We start from the raw sequence: 22,493 nt of genomic DNA, 5'->3' as shown, positions 1-22,493 counted from the left end.
TTTTTTTTAAATGTTTATTTTATTTATGAGTACACTGTAGCTGTCTTCAGACACACCAGAAGAGGGCATTCAATCTCATTACGGATGGTTGTGAGCCACCATGTGGTTGCTGGGATTTGAACTCAGGACCTCTGGAAGAGCAGTCAGTGCTCTTAACCTTTGAGCCATCTCTCCAGCCCCTGTCTCTCTCTTTCTCTCTCTCCATTTGTCTGTCTGTCTTTTCTTTTTTAAAATACAATTTCAAAATAATGAAAAGTTGAAAGAATAGCAGACACCCTCAGCTGCCTTCATCTGCTACTCAGATTTTCTGTTTTTCTACATGCGCACCACATACATACTTTCTGCATCTTTTTTTGTTTGTTTCTTTTTTTTTTTTTTTCCGAGACAGGGTTTCTCTATGTAGCCCTGGCTGTCCTGGAACTCACTCTGTAGACCAGGTTGGCCTCGAACTCTCAAACTCAGAAATCCGCCTGCCTCTGCCTCCCAAGTGCTGGGATTAAAGGCGTGCGCCACCACCGCCCGGCTGTTTCTTTTTTAAAAACATTTAAAATAAGACAGAGATATCTTGGTATCTTCTGCACCGTCCACAAACATCATCCTACCCACGAAACTTACATTGACTGTAATGATATTTTACAATATACAGGTGATATTCACATTTCCTTCTGTGCGTGCATGCGTGTGTGTGTGTGTGTGTGTGTGTGTGTGTGTGAGTGAACATGCGCGCACAGCTTGGACCATGGCTGTCATTCTTCAAACACTCTCCACCTCTTTTTTTAAAAAAGATTTATTTTTAATAATGAGTATATGTGTGTCTGTGTGTGGACTTGAGCAAGTGGGTGCACATCGGACCTCTGGATAGTAGGAATTGGTGCCAGATCCCCTAGAAATAAAGTATAGGGACATGGTGGAGGGCTTAAGATGAAAAGCAGCCAGGCCATAGTAGTGCATGCCTGCAGTCTCAGCACCCAGGAGGCTGATGCTGGGGTGGAGTCGGGTGGAGCGGAGGGGGGGGTCACTGAAAGTTTGAGGCCAGCTTAGTATATATATATATATATCAAGATCCTATCTCCGCAACACACACACACACACACACACAAACCCAGGACACATGAGGCTTAATCTTAAAAAGAAATAAAGCCGGGCATGTTGGGTAATTCCAGCTCTGAATGGGTAGAAGCAGAAAAGTCAGGATTGAAGGTTGTCCTTGAGAGGGTAAAGGTGCCTGCTGTGGATGACTGGTGAACTGAGTAATCCTGAGAAACCCGGTCCACAGAGTGGGCCTTCTGCCCCTCGTTCATGCTTCTCCCCATAAGTGCTTTCTATTTTTTCTATTATTTTTTTCACGCCTGTTTTCATTGGGAGTGACACCTCGTTTTATGGCAGCCTGCTCTCTCTCTTTGTTGGCCAGGCACTCGATGTCACCAGGAACCCAGTACCCCAGTAGGTGATCAGAACAAGAGAGTGTAGCTCTCTGTTTGATGCCAGGAATCTGAGGTCATTGTTCTGGTAGGCTGGCTTCCCTTGGACCCAAGAATGGGCCTGCAGGCGCACTTCAATCTGTTCTGATAGCTGTCGGATGTGTGTCTCTGATCTTAGCTCTTTTGTTTGTTTGTTTGTTTGTTTGTTTGTTTGTTTTTGTCCCCCCCCCCCACAGGGTTTCTCTGTTGTAGCCCTGGCTGTTCTAGAATTCACTCTGTAGACCCTACTGGCCTTGAACTCACAGAGATCCACCTGCCTCTGCCTCCCCGTGTGCTGGGATCCCCATGTGTCTGGGTTCTTTCTTTCTTTTTTTTTTTTTTGTAATGAGACCCAGGACCTTATGCGTGTTAGGCAAATATTTTACCACTGAGCTACACCCCCAACTGTTTTTTATTTTGAGATGGGGATCTCACTGACACATCCTGGTTGGCCTCGGACTCATTCTTTAGCCCGAGGCAGGTTGTGAACTTGCAATCTTCCTGCCTGTTTGGGAACACAAAGGTCCTTGTGCTCAGGGATAAGCACTGGGGGGAAACCAGGCGTGTTAAACACACAGGGTGTTCTTTTTGTAGGACCTGTTTTCTGCTCTGAGGGCTGGGAATGGAGGTTGGTAGGGTGTAGAGCCAGGTGATACCTCGTTCCCCACAAGCTGTCACAACCAGGACTGGAGGTGCCCAATAGTCCAGATGATCTTTGCATTTTCTATATGGCCAGGGGTTTTCCCCAGGCTCTCACAAACAGGACCAGAGGTAGCCCAGATGACCTCTGTGCTATATGAATGACGGAGACCACACCGGATCTTCCCTTAGGCCATTAAGAAAATAATAGCTCACACCTTTAGTCCCAGCACTCAGGAGGCAGAGGCAGGCCGATCTCTGGTGAGTTCAAGGCCAGCCTGGTCTGCAGAGAAACCCTGTCTCAAAAGAGCAAACACGAGAAGCCCGTCTATAAGGCCCATCTTCATGGAAGAAGCGACATGTACTTTGAGAAGAGTTTTGATGTAATTATCATGCCTCCTTGAACACGTAGGATTGTGTTACACCGGGAAACCTTTTTTTTTTTTTCCAAATTGTACTGTACTTAAATATGCCTAAAATAAACTTCGTGATGTCAGACTCTAGTCGGTTGAATCAACCCCCGCTGCTGAGTCGTTCTGAGCCAGGTTTCCTTCCTTCTTACCTATTGTGGCTCATGGGATCATTGGATCTTCACTCTGTCAGCTCTGGTGTGGGCAGAGACACCTCCCCCATCCTTCCTGCCCCTCGCCCCGTCCACAAACCTGCCTCCTGAGAAGTTGGGATGACAAGCCTGTCCCACTGACACAGCCTTTTCAGACTTGGGCTACCCTGGTGGTCTTATTGTAACCAAATCACTTCTTTAAAGACCCCGTTTTTAAACATTCCACCACTGGGGACCAGGGGCTTCACATTCAAATTTAGAATACAGCAGAACCCTATCAATCCCATAAAGTCTGTGAGTCTAGCTTTTCTGGAGAGATCCCCGCATGTGGCTGAAAGGGTGGGGACCTACCCTGGCGTGTGAGGACACACCCTCTTGTCCAGTTCACAGCCTGAGGAAAGAACCTCTGGTCTGGATTTGCCCTCCCAGGAGCCTTGCTATCCTGTCACTCACTGCTCTGACTGGACCAGGTGACCTGCCATGAATACCATATGCCTGGCTTTTCCTGTTTTTCTTTTTTTTAAGATTAGTTTTATTAAATTGTGAGTGTGTGTGTGTGTTTGTGTGCACAAATACAGAGGACAGAGAACGCATCAGGGTCCCCTGGAACTGGGGTTGCAGGCAGTAATGAACCTCTTCAGCTTCCTATGTTGAATCCTCTCTTGGTCCCATTTTCCAGCTGGGAAGACCAAGGTCCAGAATGACTCAGAATGTAGCTTACCCTAAAAGAACTCCTGGACACTCCTTCTTGGGCAGCAGGTGCCATCAAAACCTGTACTGCTGCCTACTGCCTGCTTCCCTCCTTCCTTTCTTTCTTGTGTTTTTCTTTCTTTTTGTTTTCTCCCCCCCCCCCCCGTGTGTGTGTGTGTGTGTGTATGTGTAACAGAGTCTCAATATAAAAGCTCTGGCAATCCCAAAACTCACTATGTATATGTAGACCAGGCTGGCTTTGAACTCGCAGAGACTACCTGCATCTGTCCCCAGAGCATTGGGATTAAAGGTGAACACCACTATGCCTGTCTTTTCCTGTTTTTTTTTTTTTTATGGTTTTTCGAGACAGGGTTTCTCTGTGTAGCCCTGGCTGTCCTGGAACTCACTCTGTAGACCAGGCTGGCCTCGAACTCAGAAATCCGCCTGCCTCTGCCTCCCAAGTGCTGGGATTAAAGGCGTGCGCCACCACCGCCCAGCCCTGTTTTTCTTTTTTAAAATTAGTTTTATTAAGTTGTGTGTGTGCGCGCGCGCACAAATACAGAACTGGGGTTGCAGGCAGTTTGAGCTGCCCCATTTATGTATTTATATGATGGTGGGGGCTGAACTCAGGATGTCATGGATGCTAGGAACACTTACATCCCAGCCCTGGTTTTGAGTTACATGTTACGCGTATATAATATCACTATTAGGGTTGCTTTGATGAAACACCATTACCAAAGCAACTTGGGAGGAAAAGGGTATATTGGACTTGTGTTTTCCTATTACAGTCCCTCACTGAAGGAAGTCAGAACAGGACCCCACACAGGGCAGGAACCTGGGGGCAGGAGCTGATGCAGAAGCCATGGAGGGGTGCCACTTAACTGGCTTGCTTCCCATGGCTTGCTCAGTCTGCTTTCTTACAGAACCCAGGACCACTAGCCTAGGGATGGCACCGCCCACAGTGGGCTGGGCCTGCCCCCGTCAATCACTAATTAAGACAATGCCTTACAGGCTTGCCTACCAGCCTGATCTTCCAGGAGTCATTTTCTCCATTGAAGGTCCCTCTCTGATGACACAAGCTGTGCCAAGTTGACAGGAAACTAGCCAGGATGATTACTCATTCACAAGAAAAAAAAAGAGAGGAGGCAGGAGCTTGAACTCCTGATTTCCCAGTCCCCTGGCTTTCCCAAATCACCTGGAGAGCTAATGAAACCCTTCAGGCCATAGACAGAGCATGGTCTCAGGCTTCACAGTCAGTCTGTCCTTTGGAGAGCCAACTGCCTGGCGAAGCATCTTGAGAACAGACACTCCCCAAGCAGAGGAACCGGATACCCTGACCAAGAGCCAGTAGAACTATAGGGGAAATGGTAAGTGCAGTGCAGCCACTTTGTGGTGTGTGTGTATGTGTGTGCGGGCGTGCGCGTAGGAGGGGCTTTCCACATGGACCAGCTATCAACCCTTGGTCGCCACTTGGCTACAGAGTGCCCCTGAAGCAGCTCCTGGTTTTTCGGTCAGATCTTCTCCTGAGCTCACACTTCAGTGCCTGAGTGACTCCGGATGACAATGGATTGGTTGATTCCTTCCTGTCTTCTCTTCCCTGCAGTTACTGTCCAGGCTGACTGAGCGGTTCGTGCAGGGAGTGGACATGTTCTTAGAGACATTATGGAAAGTTTGGATGGAGCTGTTAGAAGTCCTTGGGCTCGACGGTAGGTATGGGGGTGGTCATGCGGGGTGTTTGGCTTGGGAGCTGTTGTTTTGGGGGTGGGGCAGCCTTACTGTGTAGGGAGTCTCCTCGTCCTCAGCTGAGAGGACGTGAGAGGGCTGAGGGTATGGAGCACCACCGGGAGAAAGGAGTATTTTACCTTTAATAGCTGAACCTGTGGTCTGTGACACTTCAAAAGCTGGACGGGTACCTGGGTGGTAGTGGCACACACCTTTAAACCCAGCACTTGGGAGGCAGAGGCAGGTGGGTTTCTGAGTTCGAGGCTAGGCTGGTCTACATAGTGAGTTCCAGGACAGCCAGGGTAAGGCTATGCAGACAATGGAGGCGGAGCCTGCAGTGATGATGCCCTGGGCCACTTGGACCTCCCTCCTCTCCTCCCCGAAGTCAGAAGAGGGCAGAAGAGGCTCCTAAGAGCCCTCACGCAGGTATGGTATACTCAGGGCTGTGTGTGTCAGCCTAGTCAGAGACACAGTCAGTAGAGAGAAAAGTCGCTTTGGGAACACAGCCCTGACTTGGACTTTTGGCCTCTGGAACTGGGAGAGGAACTCTCCCAACTGGATGGGAACTCACCATCTAAGCATCCTCAGCTACCTGGTGTGTGGGGGTTGATTGTGGTAGAGCCAGAAAACAGATGTAGCGGTGTAACAGGTTCCTCTCAGAATCAGTTAGCCCCGGGCATCCTTTACAGATTGAGGACCAGGGCTCACAGTGGAGCAAGCTCACATACCACCACAATGGTCTGCTCTTTACCACTGACCCCACTGCCAGCCTCGAATCTCTGAGTCTAACCTTTGAAAGGCCTCACACCAGGTCCTGCCAACTTGCTACCCAGGTCATGAACAGGAGGTAGAGAGGTGGCCCTCAGAATACTGTGAGGCACACGGCTCCCTTGGGACCGAGCTGAGTCAACACATCCCCAAACATTGCAACCATGTGCAATCCTGTGAGGCCGCCTCAGCCACGACCTGCTGGGATTGTGCAACTCCGGGTTACCATCCCTGGACAGTGAGCCTGTGGAGATAAGCCAGATTGCAAGGAATTGCATGCAGACCAAGCTGGGAAACAGCAGAGCGGATAGCTCAGGACCCCAGGCATCACTGAGGAAACTTGGCCGGGTATGATCACCTGAGAGTACTGGTTGGGAGAGGTGAACTACATGCTGTGAGTCTCCCTCTTGGTTTGAACAAGCTGCAGGGCTCCCAAAGGCCTTTGGGAACCGTGACTCAAGCTCAGAACCAGGACTGTCTTCAAGGTGGCTGCTCTCAGCTCCCAAGAACTTCCTTCCCCATCATTTTTCAGAGTGTTGGGTACAATGGAGACCCCTCTGCTCAGATCGGTTTGATAGCAGTAAGCTTCGTGGTATATAGAGGCACTCTACTAGTCTAGTTCAGGGGAAAGAAATGGGTGACATTTACTTTGGCATGGTGGCTCATGCCTTTAATCCCCATACTCCGAGGCTGGCAGATCTCTGTGAGTTCAAGGTCAGCCTGGTGTACGTGAGGACTCCCCATCCCATCTCCAAGTTGGTGAAATTGATTTTACTGTCTTTGTCTTGCTGTTATTTTTGTTTTTGTTTTTGTTTTGTTTTTTTTTGTTTTGTTTTTTGGTTTTTTTTTTTTTGTGGTTGTTCTTTTGCTTTGTTTTTGAGACACGGTCACCTGTACTAGCCTCAAACTCACTATGGTGGAACCAAGGATGACCTAGAACATCTGATGCTCCTGCCTCAGCTTCCTGGGTGCTGGGATGACAGATGTGAGGGTAGGGATAGCTCCTTGTAAACATGAAGACTTGAGTTTGAACTCCAGCACCATTTTTATAACAATGGGTCTCTTTGTGTAGCCCTGGCTGTCCTGGAACAGATCAGGCTGGCCTCGAACTCACAGAAATCCATATGTCTCTGCCTCGTGAGTGCCAGGGTTAAAGGTGTGAGCTACCACTGGCCAGCTTGTAAAAATATTTTTTGGGATTTATTAATTATTCTTTTTATGTGTTCTGGGTGTTTTGTTTGCATGTACATCTGTGGACCTCATGCATGCAGAACCCAAGGATCTGTCTGACGTTCCCCTGTGTCTGGAGTGACAGGTGGTTGTGAACCACCATGTGGTTGCTGGAAATCGAACTGGGTCCTTGCAAGAGTAGCCAGTGGTTTTAACCACTGAGCCATCTCTCCAGCCCCATAAAAGGTGTTTTAAACTCATGATGAGACTAATAATCCCGAGAGACCACCTGAGCCCCTCAAGTGCCCTGGCCAATAGGGCATTAAACAGGGGTCCGGGTAGATCACCTGAAAGAGAGATGGGGGGAAACAGGCAGACACAAAGAAACACGGCTTGTCTATAGTCTGATCAAACAGCTGATTTTACTTTTTTCACATAGGGGTTATATACACAAAAAGGCAGGATGTGGGGAAGGGGATGACGCAGGCACGTAGGTGTTCAGGGGGAGTACAGATATCTTCCAGAACAGAATGTCAGCTGGGTGAAGGTTAATGGGACAGGTCACTATGACTCCACCTATGATTCACTTGTCCTTATCTAAGTTGGTACTATCCACCAAGGCTACCCAAGGTCTATGACTATCCACAAGACCTATGACTACTTGTTCCCATCCAGGCTGGTAAATTTCCACCAAAGCTGCCTGTTTACAATATCTTATAGCTGTCTGTTCAGTATTTCTCCACAGAGACCCAAGACTGTGCTAGCAGGCATGTATGTCAGGCCTATGGCTGATTTTAGGCTTTCGGTGTATAAGCAGGACTGCCCCTGACACTCAAGTATTTGCTTTATTTTGCTTTCGTTGTGTTGGGTTGTGACAGGAGCCTATGGGTCCAGCCCCAGAGCTCAGCTGTCCTTCCTGCTTTTGGAGAAGGTTCTGACCACGTGGGAATAACTGGCCTTGTCCTCTTTTGCAGTATCCAACCTGTCACAGTACTTCAGCCCAGCCTCCGTGTCCAACAGTCCCGCCCGGGCCCTGGTGCTGGTCGGTGTGGTTCTCCTGGCCTACTGGTTCTTGTCTCTGACCTTGGGCTTTACCTTCAGCCTGCTGCACCTGGTGTTCGGCCGCTTCTTCTGGCTCGTGCGTGTCATCCTGTTCTCCATGTCCTGCGTGTATATCCTCCATAAATACGAGGGTGAGCCTGAGCACGCCGTGCTGCCACTCTGCGTCGTGGTGGCCATCTACTTCATGACGGGGCCCATGGGCTACTGGCGAGGCAGTCCCGGTGGCCTTTGCAGCCCCAGCGTGGAGGAGAAGCTTGAACACCTGGAGAGCCAGGTGAGAATGCTCAACATCCGCCTCAACAGGGTGCTCGAGAACCTTGACCGCTCCAAGGACAAGTGAAGGTCAACTACCTAACCATCCAACCAGCTAGTGATGTCAAAAGACAGCAGACGAAGAGAAGAGCCGGCAACCCCACCAAACCCCAACCCTCCCAATAAACTGAGCAAAAACGCCACGCCTGGTATTTCCCACTGCGTGTCCACCTTAGGAGCCATTGGAGGAGAGAGAACTCGCGTAGATTGGCAGTGGGAAAACATTTTTTTAAACAAACGGATATAACCCTGTTAGCTGTGTAGTCGGATAACTTTATCTGTGCATAGAACATAAAGTTGATTTTTTTCCCCCAAACATTTAAATACATCTTTTGTAAGGTTTTTAAATAAAGGCAGATGGAGTCAAGTTTATCAGAACTTTGAAGGAAGCACTTGACGTTTTTAAGGAGGTTTAACTTGGCTGGTAGATGAGCACCGTGTGCAATATCTTCGTCTTCCCAAATGTGACTTTTATTTCATGTCTTTTGGGGTTGGAGGTGACCTGGTTAACAAGTGCTGTCTCTTGTTATTGTGAACACTTTGGGCTTCAGAGTTTCGGATCCTAAGGACCCCGTGAGCTCTCCGTCCATTGTGTTCCTTCATCTCTATTTCTGTTTTGTATGGTGCTGGGAATGCCGAGCCCACCCCCACCCCTGCCCATTGTATTTCTGAATGAAGGTACCCATAGACATCCTGAGATCTCTTTCTCCTCTCTGGACATCAATGTAGACTAACCCTAGCCTTTCCAGAAAGTAAGTACGTGGATGGAGCTGCAAACCGTCTTTGGAGTTTGATGCTAAGAACTGGGTGGGCCCTGAAGATCATTCCAGAATCCAGCTGAATCTCGCATTCCCTGTTTGCCAGCGAGGCCCAGATAGCCAGCTGGATCGTGATGGGATTCTCTTATTTGTTTCCTTTGCTTCTAATTGACTCAGGACCAGAGAAGAAAAAAGAACCATTCATGGCCAGTAACATCCTTCAATTTCATTGCTTCTAGAACATTTGTAGGCATAAGCGACCTCGAGATCTGAATTGTTTGTCCTGAAATTTTTATAATTGTGTGTTAGGTGCTTTTTAAGTCTGGGGTCCAGGGCATAGCTGTTATAGACAAGCCTCTGGGTGCAGAGACCTCTCTGCCAGTGTTCTGTGGAAAGAAAGCCGGCTTTTGCCGGATGTGACTGGGGTCACCTGTGAGGACTGGGTCCTTCAGTGAACCCTGGAGCCACTGAGTCCCAACTTCAGCTTGGTGGAGGGACCCAGCTGATGCCAGCTCTGGTGTCGTGTGTCTGTGAAGTTCTGTCTTTGGTTCCAAGTATCTGCCACACAGATTTGGGTCTTTGAGGATGTGGCTGAGAGAGACCTCTGTTCTTGAGGTGACAGACAGTATGAGGGTGTCACTTTCTTGAATTTCATTCCCTTCTGGAACCCATACTGGGGAAATCTCTCCACAGACATTGGAAACCCACAACTTCTGGTGTGAAACATTCCAGCTATATCGTTTAGATACTCTAGACAAATCTACTTGCGGAACAAGGTGTAAGTAGCCAGGGAAGGGGCACATTGGTGGCTAATGTCTTCTTTCCTTCCAGATGTCTGACCTTATCATACTAAATGATTGCTTTGCAGATGTTGGCTAGGGCTCGATCACTCTCTGTAAAGCTGATTCTTGCTCTTGTCCTGGCTCCTCTCGGTGGCCACTTGAGATATTCTAGGTCAGGTCCTATATGGTCCACTGTAGCTGAGTGTGCAATCCCAGTATTCAGGAGGCAGAGGCAGGAGGATTGCTGCTATTTGAAGGCCAACCTGGTCTAAGTGGTATATTTCAGGCCAGACAGGGTTACCTAGCGCAACCCAAAGCCAGGTAGAGTAGCACAAGAGAACCAGAGGCAAGCACATCTCTGAGTGTGAGGCCAGTCTGGTCTATATAGTGAGTTCCAGGTCAGGCAGCATTATATATACATTGAAGCCTTGTCTCAAAATGATAACAACAAAAAAGGTTAAAAAAAAATCTGCAATATTTTTTCCAGCCTGACCAAATGTAGACTCTAAAGCCAGTTTTATAGTTGAATATATATGTGTATATATATATATATATTTGTATATATACGCTATATATATATTCATATGTATTCATGTATATACATACACAAGATGCCTTCGTTTTAATTTTTACATTTAATTACCATGATTTTTTGAGACAGGGTCTCATGTATTTAAGGCTGGCCTTGAACTTGCTAAGTAGCTGAGACTGGCCTTAAACTTCTGATCCTCCTGCCCCCACCCCCTGAGCACAGGGATGACATGTGCGTGACAACACTCCCATTGTGTGCACGCCTTGGGGTGACCATGGTCTGTGCATGTTAAGAGAGCACCCTAGAGTCCAGTCCTGGATGCCTTCATTCTAAGTGGAAGAATGTACGAATCAGAGTAGAATGTTACTTGAAATTCTAGTAGTTTTTTTTTGTTTTTAAAACTTCAGATGGTGTTATGGTGTTTGATGCATACATTTTACCTTGTTTGGATTTTTTTTTTTTCTTTTGAGGCAGGGTCTCTCTATATAGCCCTAACTATCCTGGAACTCTCTGTGTAGACCAGGTTGCCCTCTAACTCACAGAGATCCCCCTGCCTCTGAGTGCTGGTATTAAAGGCATTGAGCCACCATGCCTGGCATTGTTTGGATGTAATCTTAGCCCCCAGTAGTTAAGGATTTTTCTCTTGCTATCTTCATTCTGTGGAAGTGTACAGCTTATTGGCTTCCCCCCCTACCCCACCCCCCGCCATCTCTTTTGTATGTGGAAAGATGTATTTTTGTACCTTATGTCATGCCTTATCTTCAGGACTGTGTACAACTCCTCCTTAACTGAATAACACGATCAAGAAACATTTTGATGGCAGCTACTCTGGACCTGTTGTCATTAAGGGGCAGGGGCAGGGGCAGGCAATATGGCTCAGTGGGGAAAGGTACTTGTCGCCAAGTCTGAGTCTGATTTCTGGGACCCACATGGTGAAAGAAGACAGACCACTCCCACAGGTTTCCTTCTAACCTCTACACATGGGCCATGGCTTCCCACCTCTTGGCCCCAATAAATACATATATAGTTTTTTTTCTTATTATTAATGAAGATACGATAGTGTAAGGATTTTAACTGTCTCAAAGTCAGTGTTAATTCCCCAGTGGTCCTCTCACATTAAGCACTTGCTTTACCAAGGACAGGACTGAGGTTATATTGACTGCCCCTTGATGTGTACTGGGCTTAGCTTAGAGTATTGGTGTTGATGATTTTTTAATGGTGGTGTTTTTATCTTGAATTCTTTTATTTTATGTCTATGGGTGTTTTGTCTGCTTGTGTGTCTGTGTACCATGTATCCGCCTGATGCCTACAGAGGGGAAGGAGAGGGTGTCAGATCCCCTGGAATTAGGGACAGTTGTCAGCTGCCTTGTGGATGCTGGAAATCACATCCAGGTTCTTTGGAAGAACAGCCAGTGCTCTAACCAATGAGCAGTCTCTCCACTATGGTTTTGGGTTTTTGAGGCGGGGATCTCTTGTATTCCTCGCTGGTCTCGAACAGGCTAAGTGGCAGAGAATGACCTTGAATTCCTGATCCAACCGAATGCTAGGAGTAGAGACAGGTGACAATACACCTGCTTTATGCCATGCTGGGCATGGAACCCAGGGCCCCCTACATTTTACATAAGGATTCTACAAATTAGCCCAGTCCCAACCTGTGGTCAGCGTTTATATAGTGATTTCTTCCCTGTTCTAGTCAGGAGGCTGCTGGTATGACATACCGGCACCTTTCACAGATTCACTTTCCATTGCTGCCAGCCTCTCCCACCCTTTGGGTCCTTTGTTGAGGCGTGGCCCTCTTTTTACTGGCAATAAGTGTGGAAAAGAATATCCTCACTGCTGGCCTCATGAATCGTGATGGGGTTGTCATAAAAGTGACCCAAGGACAACCCTAAAAGGCAACCTGGGAATGAGGCTCAGCAGGCCACAGGGGTTAGGAGCAGAGCTATGAATAAGTGGCCAGGGTGGCATGTCTTTCCTAGGTACCTCATGAGAACCTCCAAGGGAGGGTTGGGAACATTGTTATACGGCCCTGGCACACTCGTGAGGGGCCTGTATGAATATCACTGCTTGCTAACATGGTCCTGCCACTCTGGCCTGCTCACAGATGGCTTGGAAAATAGTCTGACCAGGAAGCCCCATGGACTTGCAAACCCAGAACTCAGTCGAGAGGTAGACAGAAAGGTGCTGAGTTCAAAGCCACCCTGGTCTACATGGCAAGACCCTGTCTCCGAAAACAAACCCAACCTGTTTGAGAGTCAGTGCATAATCTAACAAAGCAGCCTCTACATCTTGTGGCTGGTGGGCAGTCTGAAGTCCTTCCCTTCTTCACCTCTGTTGGTTTGGTTTGTTCTGAGATAAGGTCTCTAGCCCAGGCTGGCTTCAAACTCCAAGATCTGCTTGCCTCTGCCCCCCAAGTACTGGGATTAAAGGTGTGTGCCCAGAAAACCAGCACCTGTAGCTACACGGAATTTCCAAGGTGACCCTCCCAGCCTCTTTATTTTCAAGTCCTAGGCTCCCGAGCTCTGCCTCCAGCATGAAAGCTGCTTTCAAAGCAACCTGTGACTATTCTGTAATGTTTTTGATTTTGACCATTTATGTACTTGGGCTTTGGGCTCCTTACCGGTGAATTGTGTGTGTGTATATATATATACATATACATATATACATATATACATATACATATATACATATTATGTATATATATATGTATTTTTTTTGCAGGTTCTTAACTCAATACCCTTGTCACTGGACAGTGTCCTGGCTGGCATCAGCAAGCTTCAGCCTGTTGCATCCTTCTGTGTTTTGCTCTTTGGTGGTCCCTCCATAGCTAGGACAGACACGGAGAGCCTGTCTTTCTGTCCTTATTGTATTTCTGACAAGAAGCAGCACATTCTTATTGTCACCCGGACAGCTATGGCAGCCAATGGCATGCCTGACTCTCCGCCCGATGTCTCTGCAGATTTCAAGCTTTTACTGTTGTGTCAGTTTCTTGTCTGCATCTGTGATAAATCTCTGAATATCCTGTAATTAATTTCTCGTAACAGTGATTAGTGTGCAGTAAAATCCCCCATGAAGTAATTATTTCCCTGTTTTTAGCTGCAGATTTTTTTTTTTAGACCAATGACTTTACACTTGAGTTCCTGTTTTGTGTCTCAGCTTAGAAATTTCATAGAGTGTTTAGTTTGACATAATAGAAAGCCATTCCGTGTGAACATAGTGGGCTGTATGCACACACGCACCTGCGCATACATTAGTTGGGAAGCTGATTCTACGAATATGTTATATAGAAAAAAAAAAGCATCAGGCTTAGTATTTTTTTTTTTTTGCAAAGTGATGGATACATTCCTCTTATTTATTCATCACTGGCTTGATGTTAGAGGTCTTTGTAGATCGACTTGGATGGAATTGGATTAAAATATTGTGAACATTGCGGCATTAATAAATGTTTCCTGTAATGTTGTCTGGACTCTTGGATGGATTTCTTCCTTTTGGTGAGGCACCTGAGGTAACCTCCAGAATGAGTCATCTTATGGTTTTGGTTTTTGGTTTTCTCTTATGCGTATGACTGCTTTGCCTGCCCTGGTGCCCTGGGTGGTCAGAGCCCCTGGGATTGGAGTCACAGCTGCTTCTGAGCCACCAGATGAGTGCTGGGAAGTGAATCCAGATCATCTGCGAGAACAGCAAGTGCTTTTAAGTACTGAGCCATCTCTCCTGCCCCAAAGATTACTTTAAAAAAAAAAAAAGATTAAATTATCTGTATGTGTATGAGTGTTGTGTCTGCATATGTTTTGACACCATGTCCATGCAATGACTTCAGAGCCAAGAAGAGGACATTGCATCTCCTAGAGATGGAGTTACAGATGAGAGGTTCTGTGTGGGTGCTGGGAACTTGGCTGCTCTGCAAGAGCAGCCAGTGCTCTTAACTACTGAGCTATCTCCCCAGCCCCATCATTTATATTTATGTAGTTAATTTTGGAGACAGGCTCTGACTATGTAACCCTGATGGTTCTGAAACTCACTATGTAGACCAGGCTGATCTTGAATTCACAAGCGACCCGTCTGCCTCTGCTTCCTGACTTCTCAGATTAATGACACGTAGCACTACTCCGGACTATTTTAAAATTATTTTTAATTATGCTTTTATGTGTTTGTAGTTGATTTCAAGAATCCAGACGAGAGGGCTGGAGAGATGGCTCAGTGGTTAGGAGCACTGACTGCTCTTCCAGAGGTTCTGAGTTCAGTTCCCAGCAACCACATGGTGGCTCACAACCATCTGTAATGGGATCCGATGCCCTCTTCTGGTGTGTCTGAAGACAGCTACAGTGTACTCATATAAATAAGAATAAATAAGCCAGGCAGTGGTGGCGAAGCCATTAATCCCAGCACTTTGGAGGCAGAGGCAGGTGAGTTTCTGAGTTCGAGGCTAGCCTGGTCACAGAGTGAGTTCCAGGACAGCCAGGGCTATACAGAGAAACACTGTCTCGGGGAAAAAACAAAAAAGAAAAGAAAAAAAAAACACCTAAAAGCAAAACCAAAATAATAATAATAATGAATAAATAAATTAATTAATTAAAAAAATAATCCAAATGAGGGAATCAGATTCCCCTGGAGTTATAGGTGGTTGTGATCAGTAAATGCTCTTAACTGCTGAGCCATCTTTCCAGTCTATTTTTAAAAGTTTTTCTTGTGTGTGTGTGTGTGTGTGTGTGTGTGTGTGCTCACATGTGCAGACAGCAACAAAGTACTACTGAAGAGTGGCAGAGAGAGGTTAGGGTAGAAACCACGGGGGCAAAGATAACTGTGAAGCTATGAAGACACACTGGGGTCCTTGTGGCTGGAAGTATTCCGGAAGCTACTAAGCATTAAGGGCTAAAGCCCTGGTTGCTAAAAATCCTGGGGTGTGGTGGTGGCCCTCGGTGGGCAGTGGAGGAAACCTGGAGCCCTGGCTCCTGCCAGTTTTTGACTTCAGCTAGTAGTGACAGCAGGCAAGTGGTGCCCTCTAGCGCTGCCGGGATCAGTGTCTGTCCCGTTAGCCCAACTTGTGCTCCCGAGCTAGCATGCTTCGAGGTAGTCAAGATTGTTTCAGTCTTTGGGTGTACCTGGCCTTGTACCTTCCTGGCCTACCAGGTAGAAAGAGCCTGTAGCTCTTCTCAGCAACCAGTGCTTCCAGCTCTCCTGTGGGAAATACCTTAGCTCTTAACGTCTGCCTGGCATTATAAGTCGCCAGCATTAAAAGGTTAGACCCTGGGATCACAGCCTTGGCCCTGAAGGCTAGCCTGATTTCTGCAACACTTCCGTAACCAGAGCCTACAGTCCCTTGTTTTCTGCCTTCTCACCTCCTTATTCCCTTTGGTTACATGAGATCCTGTCTTGGAAACAAATGGGGCCAGTGAGATTAGGTTAAGGTGCCAGCCATCATGTTGAAGACCTGAGTTTGATCCCTGGGACCCACATGGTTAAAGGAGAGCACTGACACTGGGCGGTGAGCACTTGGGAGGCAGAGGCAGGCGGATTTCTGAGTTTGAAAGTTCGAGGCTAGCCTGGTCTACAGAGTGAGTTCCAGGACAGCCAGGGCTACACAGAGAAACCCTGTCTTGAAAAACCAAAAAAAAAAGGAGAACACTGACTCCCCTCAGTTTGTCTTTCTGACTACTACATGTGGACCATGGTACGGACACACGTACCTATCTATCTACACATTCATGGGAAGTGAATATAATAAAAATACATTGTATGCGTGCAAGCATGAAATTGTGAAAGAAGAAAAAAAAACCCAGAATATCAGGAGTGCTTGTAAGCAACTTAACCATTAACAGTAATACTGGTTTTTATATTTTGAGACAGGATCTCGCTATGTAGTCTTGGCTGGCCTCAAACTCAGCTTCCTGAGTTTGTGATAAGAAACATGCACCATCACAAAAATGATGATTTAAAACAATTCTCTAATTGCTTAACACCTGCCTAGAGCCCCGGGGAGAGATGAGTCTCTTTTATCTGTCTCAGTCTCAGACTTGTACTTGTGACACTTGTTGCTGTCAGGAGCTAAGGCTCTGCCACCTGAGGGCCTTCAAAGCTGAAGCCCTGGAGAGGTACCACCTCCTGCCATTGCCACATACACACACACACCCCCTACACCATGCTGCCAGTGCCTTCTACTGGAAGAGTAAAGCCCTCAGTCACAGTCTCTACCCTGTGACCCTCTGAGCCTTGGGCACTCAAAGGAGGGGGACCACTAGACCGGAAAAATATCTCTTCAGCTACCCTAGAAGAATCTCTTCATCTACCCTCAGTAGGTGGTGCCGAAGGGCCCACTGCCTGAAGTGACCCCCAGCATTCTGACTTCTAGAACTTGGAACCGTTGTTCCTCCCTGCAAGACTATCTGTACTTGTTTCAGAATCTAGATAAGCCTTCATCTTGTGATAGACCACGATAAGGAGAGTCACATGATCCCAAGGCCAGGCAGTACTGACCGGGCATGGACCATGGTGCCTGAGAATATTGACTGGTGTGGGTGGAATGCTTCTAGTGTTCTTGCTTGTGTGGGGAAAATGTAGGTAGATGAAGGGAGAGATGCTGCAGCAATGGGTTTCCAGGAAGTCTGGCTGGCAGCAAAGGTGGTCACTCTGTGCTCCTCTGAGTGATGGCCAAAGCCTCCTGTGTCTCCCTGAGCTCCCTCTGTCTGAGCTTGTACAAGGCACTGTTAAGAATGGATTGTCTCTGTCAAGAAAAGCGAAAGTCTAGAGTCCTGGAGGCTGAGCTACCTCAGCAAACAGTGGCTGGTCCCTCTGGAACTGGTTGCCAACAGTTCTCAATCACCCCACCTTCCTGGAGGCAGGACAAAATCTCTACCCTTTTTCATTCCAGGACAAAGTGTGGCATTTAGGGCTTTTTGTTAGTTTCATTTATTTATTTTTTGATAAGGGCTCACTAGGTAGCCAAAGCTGGGTTTGAACTCACTGTATGAAGGAGACTGACCCCCCCCCCGCCTCAGCAATAAATAAACAAGAAGGCAGCAAGCCCATCAAGTCTATTTTGTGTCAAGCCAATACATCCGTTTGTCCTAGCTGGGATGGGAAGGGTGAAAGTCAGGGCGCCTGCATTCAGTTGGGTTCACTTAAGGGCTTGTCCCTGCTTTTGCTTTACCAAAGGGCCATACAGAGGCGACGGTGCATAAAGGCTGCCATTCGTTCCTACTCTACGGAGTCCCAATGTCACCTTACCCTATCCCGCTTGGAGCAGACCCCTGCTCTGGTGACCCAGTCACACTCTCTGCTTCAGGTCTCTGTCACTGTCCCCTGGACCATAATGTAAAGCATTGGGCTGGGTGGATCCCCTAAGGATCCCTTGATCCTCCATACATGGTCTTTCCCCTATCTTAGCTCAGCATGCATACCTGAGTACGCAGATGTCTAAACCCCTTTTGGTCTGGAATGCAGGGCAGGGAAGGGCAGGGCAGGGCAGTGCATACGATGCTCACCTAGTACGTTGGAGGTGAGACATACCTCTCACCTAGCACATGCAAGGTAGAGTGAGGAGGATCAGAAGTTCATAGGCCAGCATCGGCCACATACGGATTTTCAGGCCAGCTTGGGCGGCATGAGACCCTGTGTCTCAGAATAAAACAAAATAAGCCTTTTGGTGGAAAGGGGAAAATATTTTCGTCAATAATGCAAATTTTGAGAAACAAAGTTTCTCCAAAAAAGAAAGCATTGTCTCAGGATCTCGGGCATCCATCCAGGGCTAGGGTCCAGGGTTCCCAAGTTTTGGCCTCTCAGGTTGTCAAGGTGAAAGCCGCGCCTAACCTCCCGGGTCTTTGGAGGTTCCGCCTCTCTGCCCAGTTCTTATTGGGCACGCCCTTACCGGGATCCCCTTCCGGATTGGCTGAGAGACGCGGCCCACGCACCGGAGTGCCATGTGATTGGCTGCCGTTCAGGCCAGCTCTTCCCGGCACCGCGATCTGGGCTGATGTGGGGCCAGTCCTGTACCAGCCAATCAACGCGCCAATCGCGTGTGGCGCGTGCCTGTGCTTAGAATCCCTCCGCCGGGATGCGGCAGGGGCGGGGCTACTCCAGTCCGAAAAGAAGTTCCTTGGGGCTGGTGCAGAGCCTGGAGAACGCCGGGGTCTAGCTTTCAACTAAGGCTGCGGAGTAGCTCTGTTGCAAGCACCTGAGTCGCTTGCGGAAAGTCCTGGGTTCCAGCCTCGGCACCCCTAAAACAAGAAGGTAAATAAATATACAATTAAAAGAGAAATCAGAGAGGCATCCCTAAAACAAGCAAGCAGATAAATAAAAGAAATTGTGTGTGTGTGTGTGAGAGAGAGAGATCCCAAAAACAATCAAGTAAATAAAGAAACAAGTAAAAGAAAGAAGAGAGAGAAGGAAGTGTGGTATACACTTGCAAACCCAGCACTGGGTAGTTGGAGGCAGGATGATCAAGATTTCAAGGTTATCCTGGGCAACGTAGCAAGTCAAGGCCAGCCTGGGCTACATAAGACTGCATCTCAAAAACAAATACACTTCAAGAGGATGCCAATTCAAGGAAGATGGGAATGTGTTGTGGTGTCACAGGCCTGTAATCATTACCTACCTACTCTGGAGGCTGAGGCAGGAAGTACACAAGTTCAAGGCTAGCTTGGGCTGCATAGCAATGCTGTTCAGGGCCAGCCTGAGCAATTCAGGAAGAGCAAACCTCTTTCTTCATACCAGCAAGACACCCCCAGCCACCCACTGAACGTAGACTGAGATGATGACCCTAGAGATGGCTCCACTCCATGGGTAAAGGGGCTTGCTGCCAAGACTGAGGACCAGAGTTCAATTCCTAAGACCCACATAACAGAAGGGGAGTACTGAATTCTAACAAGTTGTTTTCTGATCTCTGCTGTGGCGCTTGTCATGTACACCCTCGCCCCCTAAAATAAATGTGTATGTGGGGGAGATGAATCAGTAGTTGCCAGAGACTATGCTACATACACACACACACACACACACACACACACACACACTTTTAAAAGGCTCAGGAAATGGCTCAGTGAACAAGTGCTTCATGCTCAAGCATGAAGAGCTGAGTTCCAATCCCAGAATCCACATAAAATGTTGGGTACGGGAGTGGATTGTTTATAATCTCAGCACTGGGAAGGTGGAGACAGGAGGATTTCTGGGAACACTGGCCAGCCCATGGGTGGACTCCAGGTTCAGTGAAAGGGTCTGCTTAGGGCCAGGAATTGTGGTGCACGCCCTTATTCCCAGATGCAAAGTGTCGATGACTGTACATCAGGCACCTTGGCCCCTGCTCCCCTTCTTTTGATACAGATGCCAGCTGAAGTCACACTGGCAACTTTCGAGTTTGTAAAGGACCTTTTCTCTGGAAGCTGCAACAGGGAGAACTCTGAACTTACGTAAGATGAGAAAAAAAAGCCAAGTGAACCCAGAGGGCGTGAGCTCACCCCATCCCGTCCACCTTTCTCACTCTGAATAAGTGAGCAGTCTCAGGCAAGCTTCAAGGGACCTGGCCGGCCGCCAGGCCCAGTTGTCTTGAGGGACAGCAGAGGCAGGAAGACCTCTGCCTTGGGATTAGTGTGGGAGCCAGGGTGAGCGCTGCCCAGGCAGTTTTCATGGTCTGTTGCCTAGCTGTGTGTGCTCCAGAAGGAAGGGGCCCAGGTCGGGGCTCGAAGAAGTACAACGAATCCTCTCTGTGTCACAGAATGTTGCTGCCTAGGGGACGGACAGAAGATAAGAGGGCAGCATCTTAAGCCTGGCGTGGTAGTACTCACCTGTCAGTACCCCACTCAGGAGGCAGAGGCAGGAGGATTGTGAGTTTGCTGTCATCCTGGGTTGTATAGTGAGTTTACACCAGAACTTAGTTTCAAAAAAAAAAAAAAATACAATAGGAGCGGGAGAGCCGGCTCAGTGGTTAAGAGCACATATTGTTCTTGCAGAGGACCTCAGGCGGATTCCCCGCACCTCCATCAGGCAGCTCACGTGGGATCCGATAACCCCGACCTCTTCGTATAGACACAGGCATATACACGTGAATGATAATGAATATATTTTTAAAAAAACTAAACAAGAGGCTAGGGCCGGTGGGATGGCACAGCGTGCAAACCTGATGATGTGAACTGCATCGTCACAACATAAGTGGAAGGAGAGAACTGGACTCCTCAAAGATATCCTCCGAGCGACGGCTACGTGCCTTGTCGTGTGCCCCCAGAGCACCCCTAAGATACACCTTACTTATGTATTCCTCTCCAACCCATGTGTCTCTTTATCTTTCCCATTCTTGTTGTTATCCAGGTTGGTGGTTTCAAGCTTCTGGGCTCCGGTCATCCTCCTGCCTCAGCTTTCTGAATGCTGGGACTATAGGCATGTTCTCTACACCAGGGGCAAAGAAAAAAAAAAAAAAGAGCAAATTGTGTTTTGAGGGTGTTGAGTGTTAGTGTACATCCCTATAATTTGTACATACTGTTCTTGCTGTTCGCTAAAAAATAAAATCTCTGAGACAGTTGATGATTACTGGTCAGTTCATAACGTCATTAATATTGCATAGAGGGTGGGGAAGTGCTTATGTTTTATTATTTATTCCCGTTAGTGGACTTTTTTGTTTATTTGTTTGTTTTCAAGACAGGGTTTCTCTGTGTAGCCCAGGCTGTACTAGAATTCACTCTGTAGACCAGGCTGGCCTGGAACTCGAGAGATCCACCTGCCTCTGATTTAAGGCTTTCGAGACCACTGCTCAGCTTGATAGTGGATTTTTTTTTGTTTGTTTGGGTTTTTGAGACAGGGTTTCTCTGTATAGTCCTGGCTGTACTGGAACTCACTCTGTAGACCAGGCTGGCCTCGAACTCAGAAATCCACCTGCCTCTGCCTCCCAAGTGCTGGGATTAAAGGCGTGCGCCACCGCTGCCCGGTGATAGTGGACTTTTTAATTCTTTGGTGCACATGCGCGTGGGGGCACACATGCCAATGCACACGTGTAGAGACAGAAGACAACATGTGGTAATTGAGTCTCTCCTACCACATGGGTCCCAGGAATTGACCTTAGGTTATCAAGCTTGCTGAGGGAGCATCTTTAACCCTACTGAACCATCTTGATGGCTCCCCCAACTTTTTTTAAAGGACTTTTTCTTTTTTAGTTTTTACATTTTACTCTTAGATTTATGGCACCGGCTGCCATTCAGGAAGAGCTACGGTGGGCAAGCGATCTCCCTAGAGATGGCCCACTCCCCTTGCCCAGCTGCAGTGGGTGTGCTCTGGTGAGGCTCAGCCCCAGGCAGGGACTTCATCAAAGGATTGCTTCCTGCACGGATGTGTTTTCTTATGTTTGCCATTACCATACTTCTTATTCACATGACGGTGTGAGTGGACACCGGGAGACCTCCTGCCTATAGCCCGATGTGATTACGCCCTGGGTGGTAGCCCACCCTATTGGACATATTTCCTGTAGATCAACACAAAGAGGAACTTTTATGAACTCATGCTGTTTAGAGGAATCCATGACTTTATAGAATTCCTGATTTGATTCAAATAATTGTAGGAAGAAGTGTTAAAGGAGATGGTTTTAGTTGCTTTGCCAGAAAGATGGAATAAAGTTAGAATCAAGAATAGAATGTGTCCCCTCCTCACAGAATAGTAAGTAAAGGCTGCATAATAAGGAATACAATAAGCTCTCATAAATTACACTAAGAAGAGAAATAGGCTTGGGACAGATTTGTGATCAAGGAAAACATTCATTCTGGGTCGGATCCAAGGATGAGGCCACAGGTGTGCACTATGATAAAGCCAGGTCGTGTGAAACTGTTGCTGTGAACTTATAATGAGCTTACAGAATGAAAGCCTGCTTTGACCTTCCTATTGCTATCCTTCTGTACCTCCCCCTTTGTGGTAACATTTTATCTATGAAGTAACTTTTTCTTACATAGAGAACCTTTTGTCTGAAAAGCCATAAAAAGCTGAAAGCAATAATAAAGATTGATGCATATCTTTCCTTGCTTCACCCGGTGTGTATGTGTCCGACTTACTTTTTTCCCTCCCCTCTCCTCC

At 47.5% G+C, this 22,493-nt stretch overlaps 1 protein-coding gene across 2 annotated transcripts in view; it reads left to right on the top strand.

Annotated features, from left to right (window-relative positions):
- Bri3bp (BRI3 binding protein) overlaps positions 1-8,763 on the top strand; it is a 14,834-nt gene extending 6,071 nt beyond the window's left edge. The window contains exons 2-4 of one of the 2 annotated variants that reach the window (XM_028766226.1): positions 4,955-5,057; positions 5,390-5,499; positions 7,986-8,188. In XM_028766226.1, the coding sequence (XP_028622059.1) occupies positions 4,955-5,057; positions 5,390-5,499; positions 7,986-8,093 (321 nt within the window). In that variant the 3' untranslated portion in view covers positions 8,094-8,188. Of the gene's footprint in view, positions 1-4,954; positions 5,058-5,389; positions 5,500-7,985 lie in introns of both variants that reach the window. The other variant, XM_028766225.1, reaches the window with a different exon arrangement.
- Positions 8,764-22,493: the final 13,730 nt, after the last annotated feature.

This window comes from Grammomys surdaster, unplaced genomic scaffold (assembly GCF_004785775.1).
Source record: "Grammomys surdaster isolate TR1022 unplaced genomic scaffold, NIH_TR_1.0 166, whole genome shotgun sequence".
NCBI lineage: Eukaryota > Metazoa > Chordata > Mammalia > Rodentia > Muridae > Grammomys > Grammomys surdaster.
This window is presented reverse-complemented; position numbering and strand designations above follow the sequence as displayed.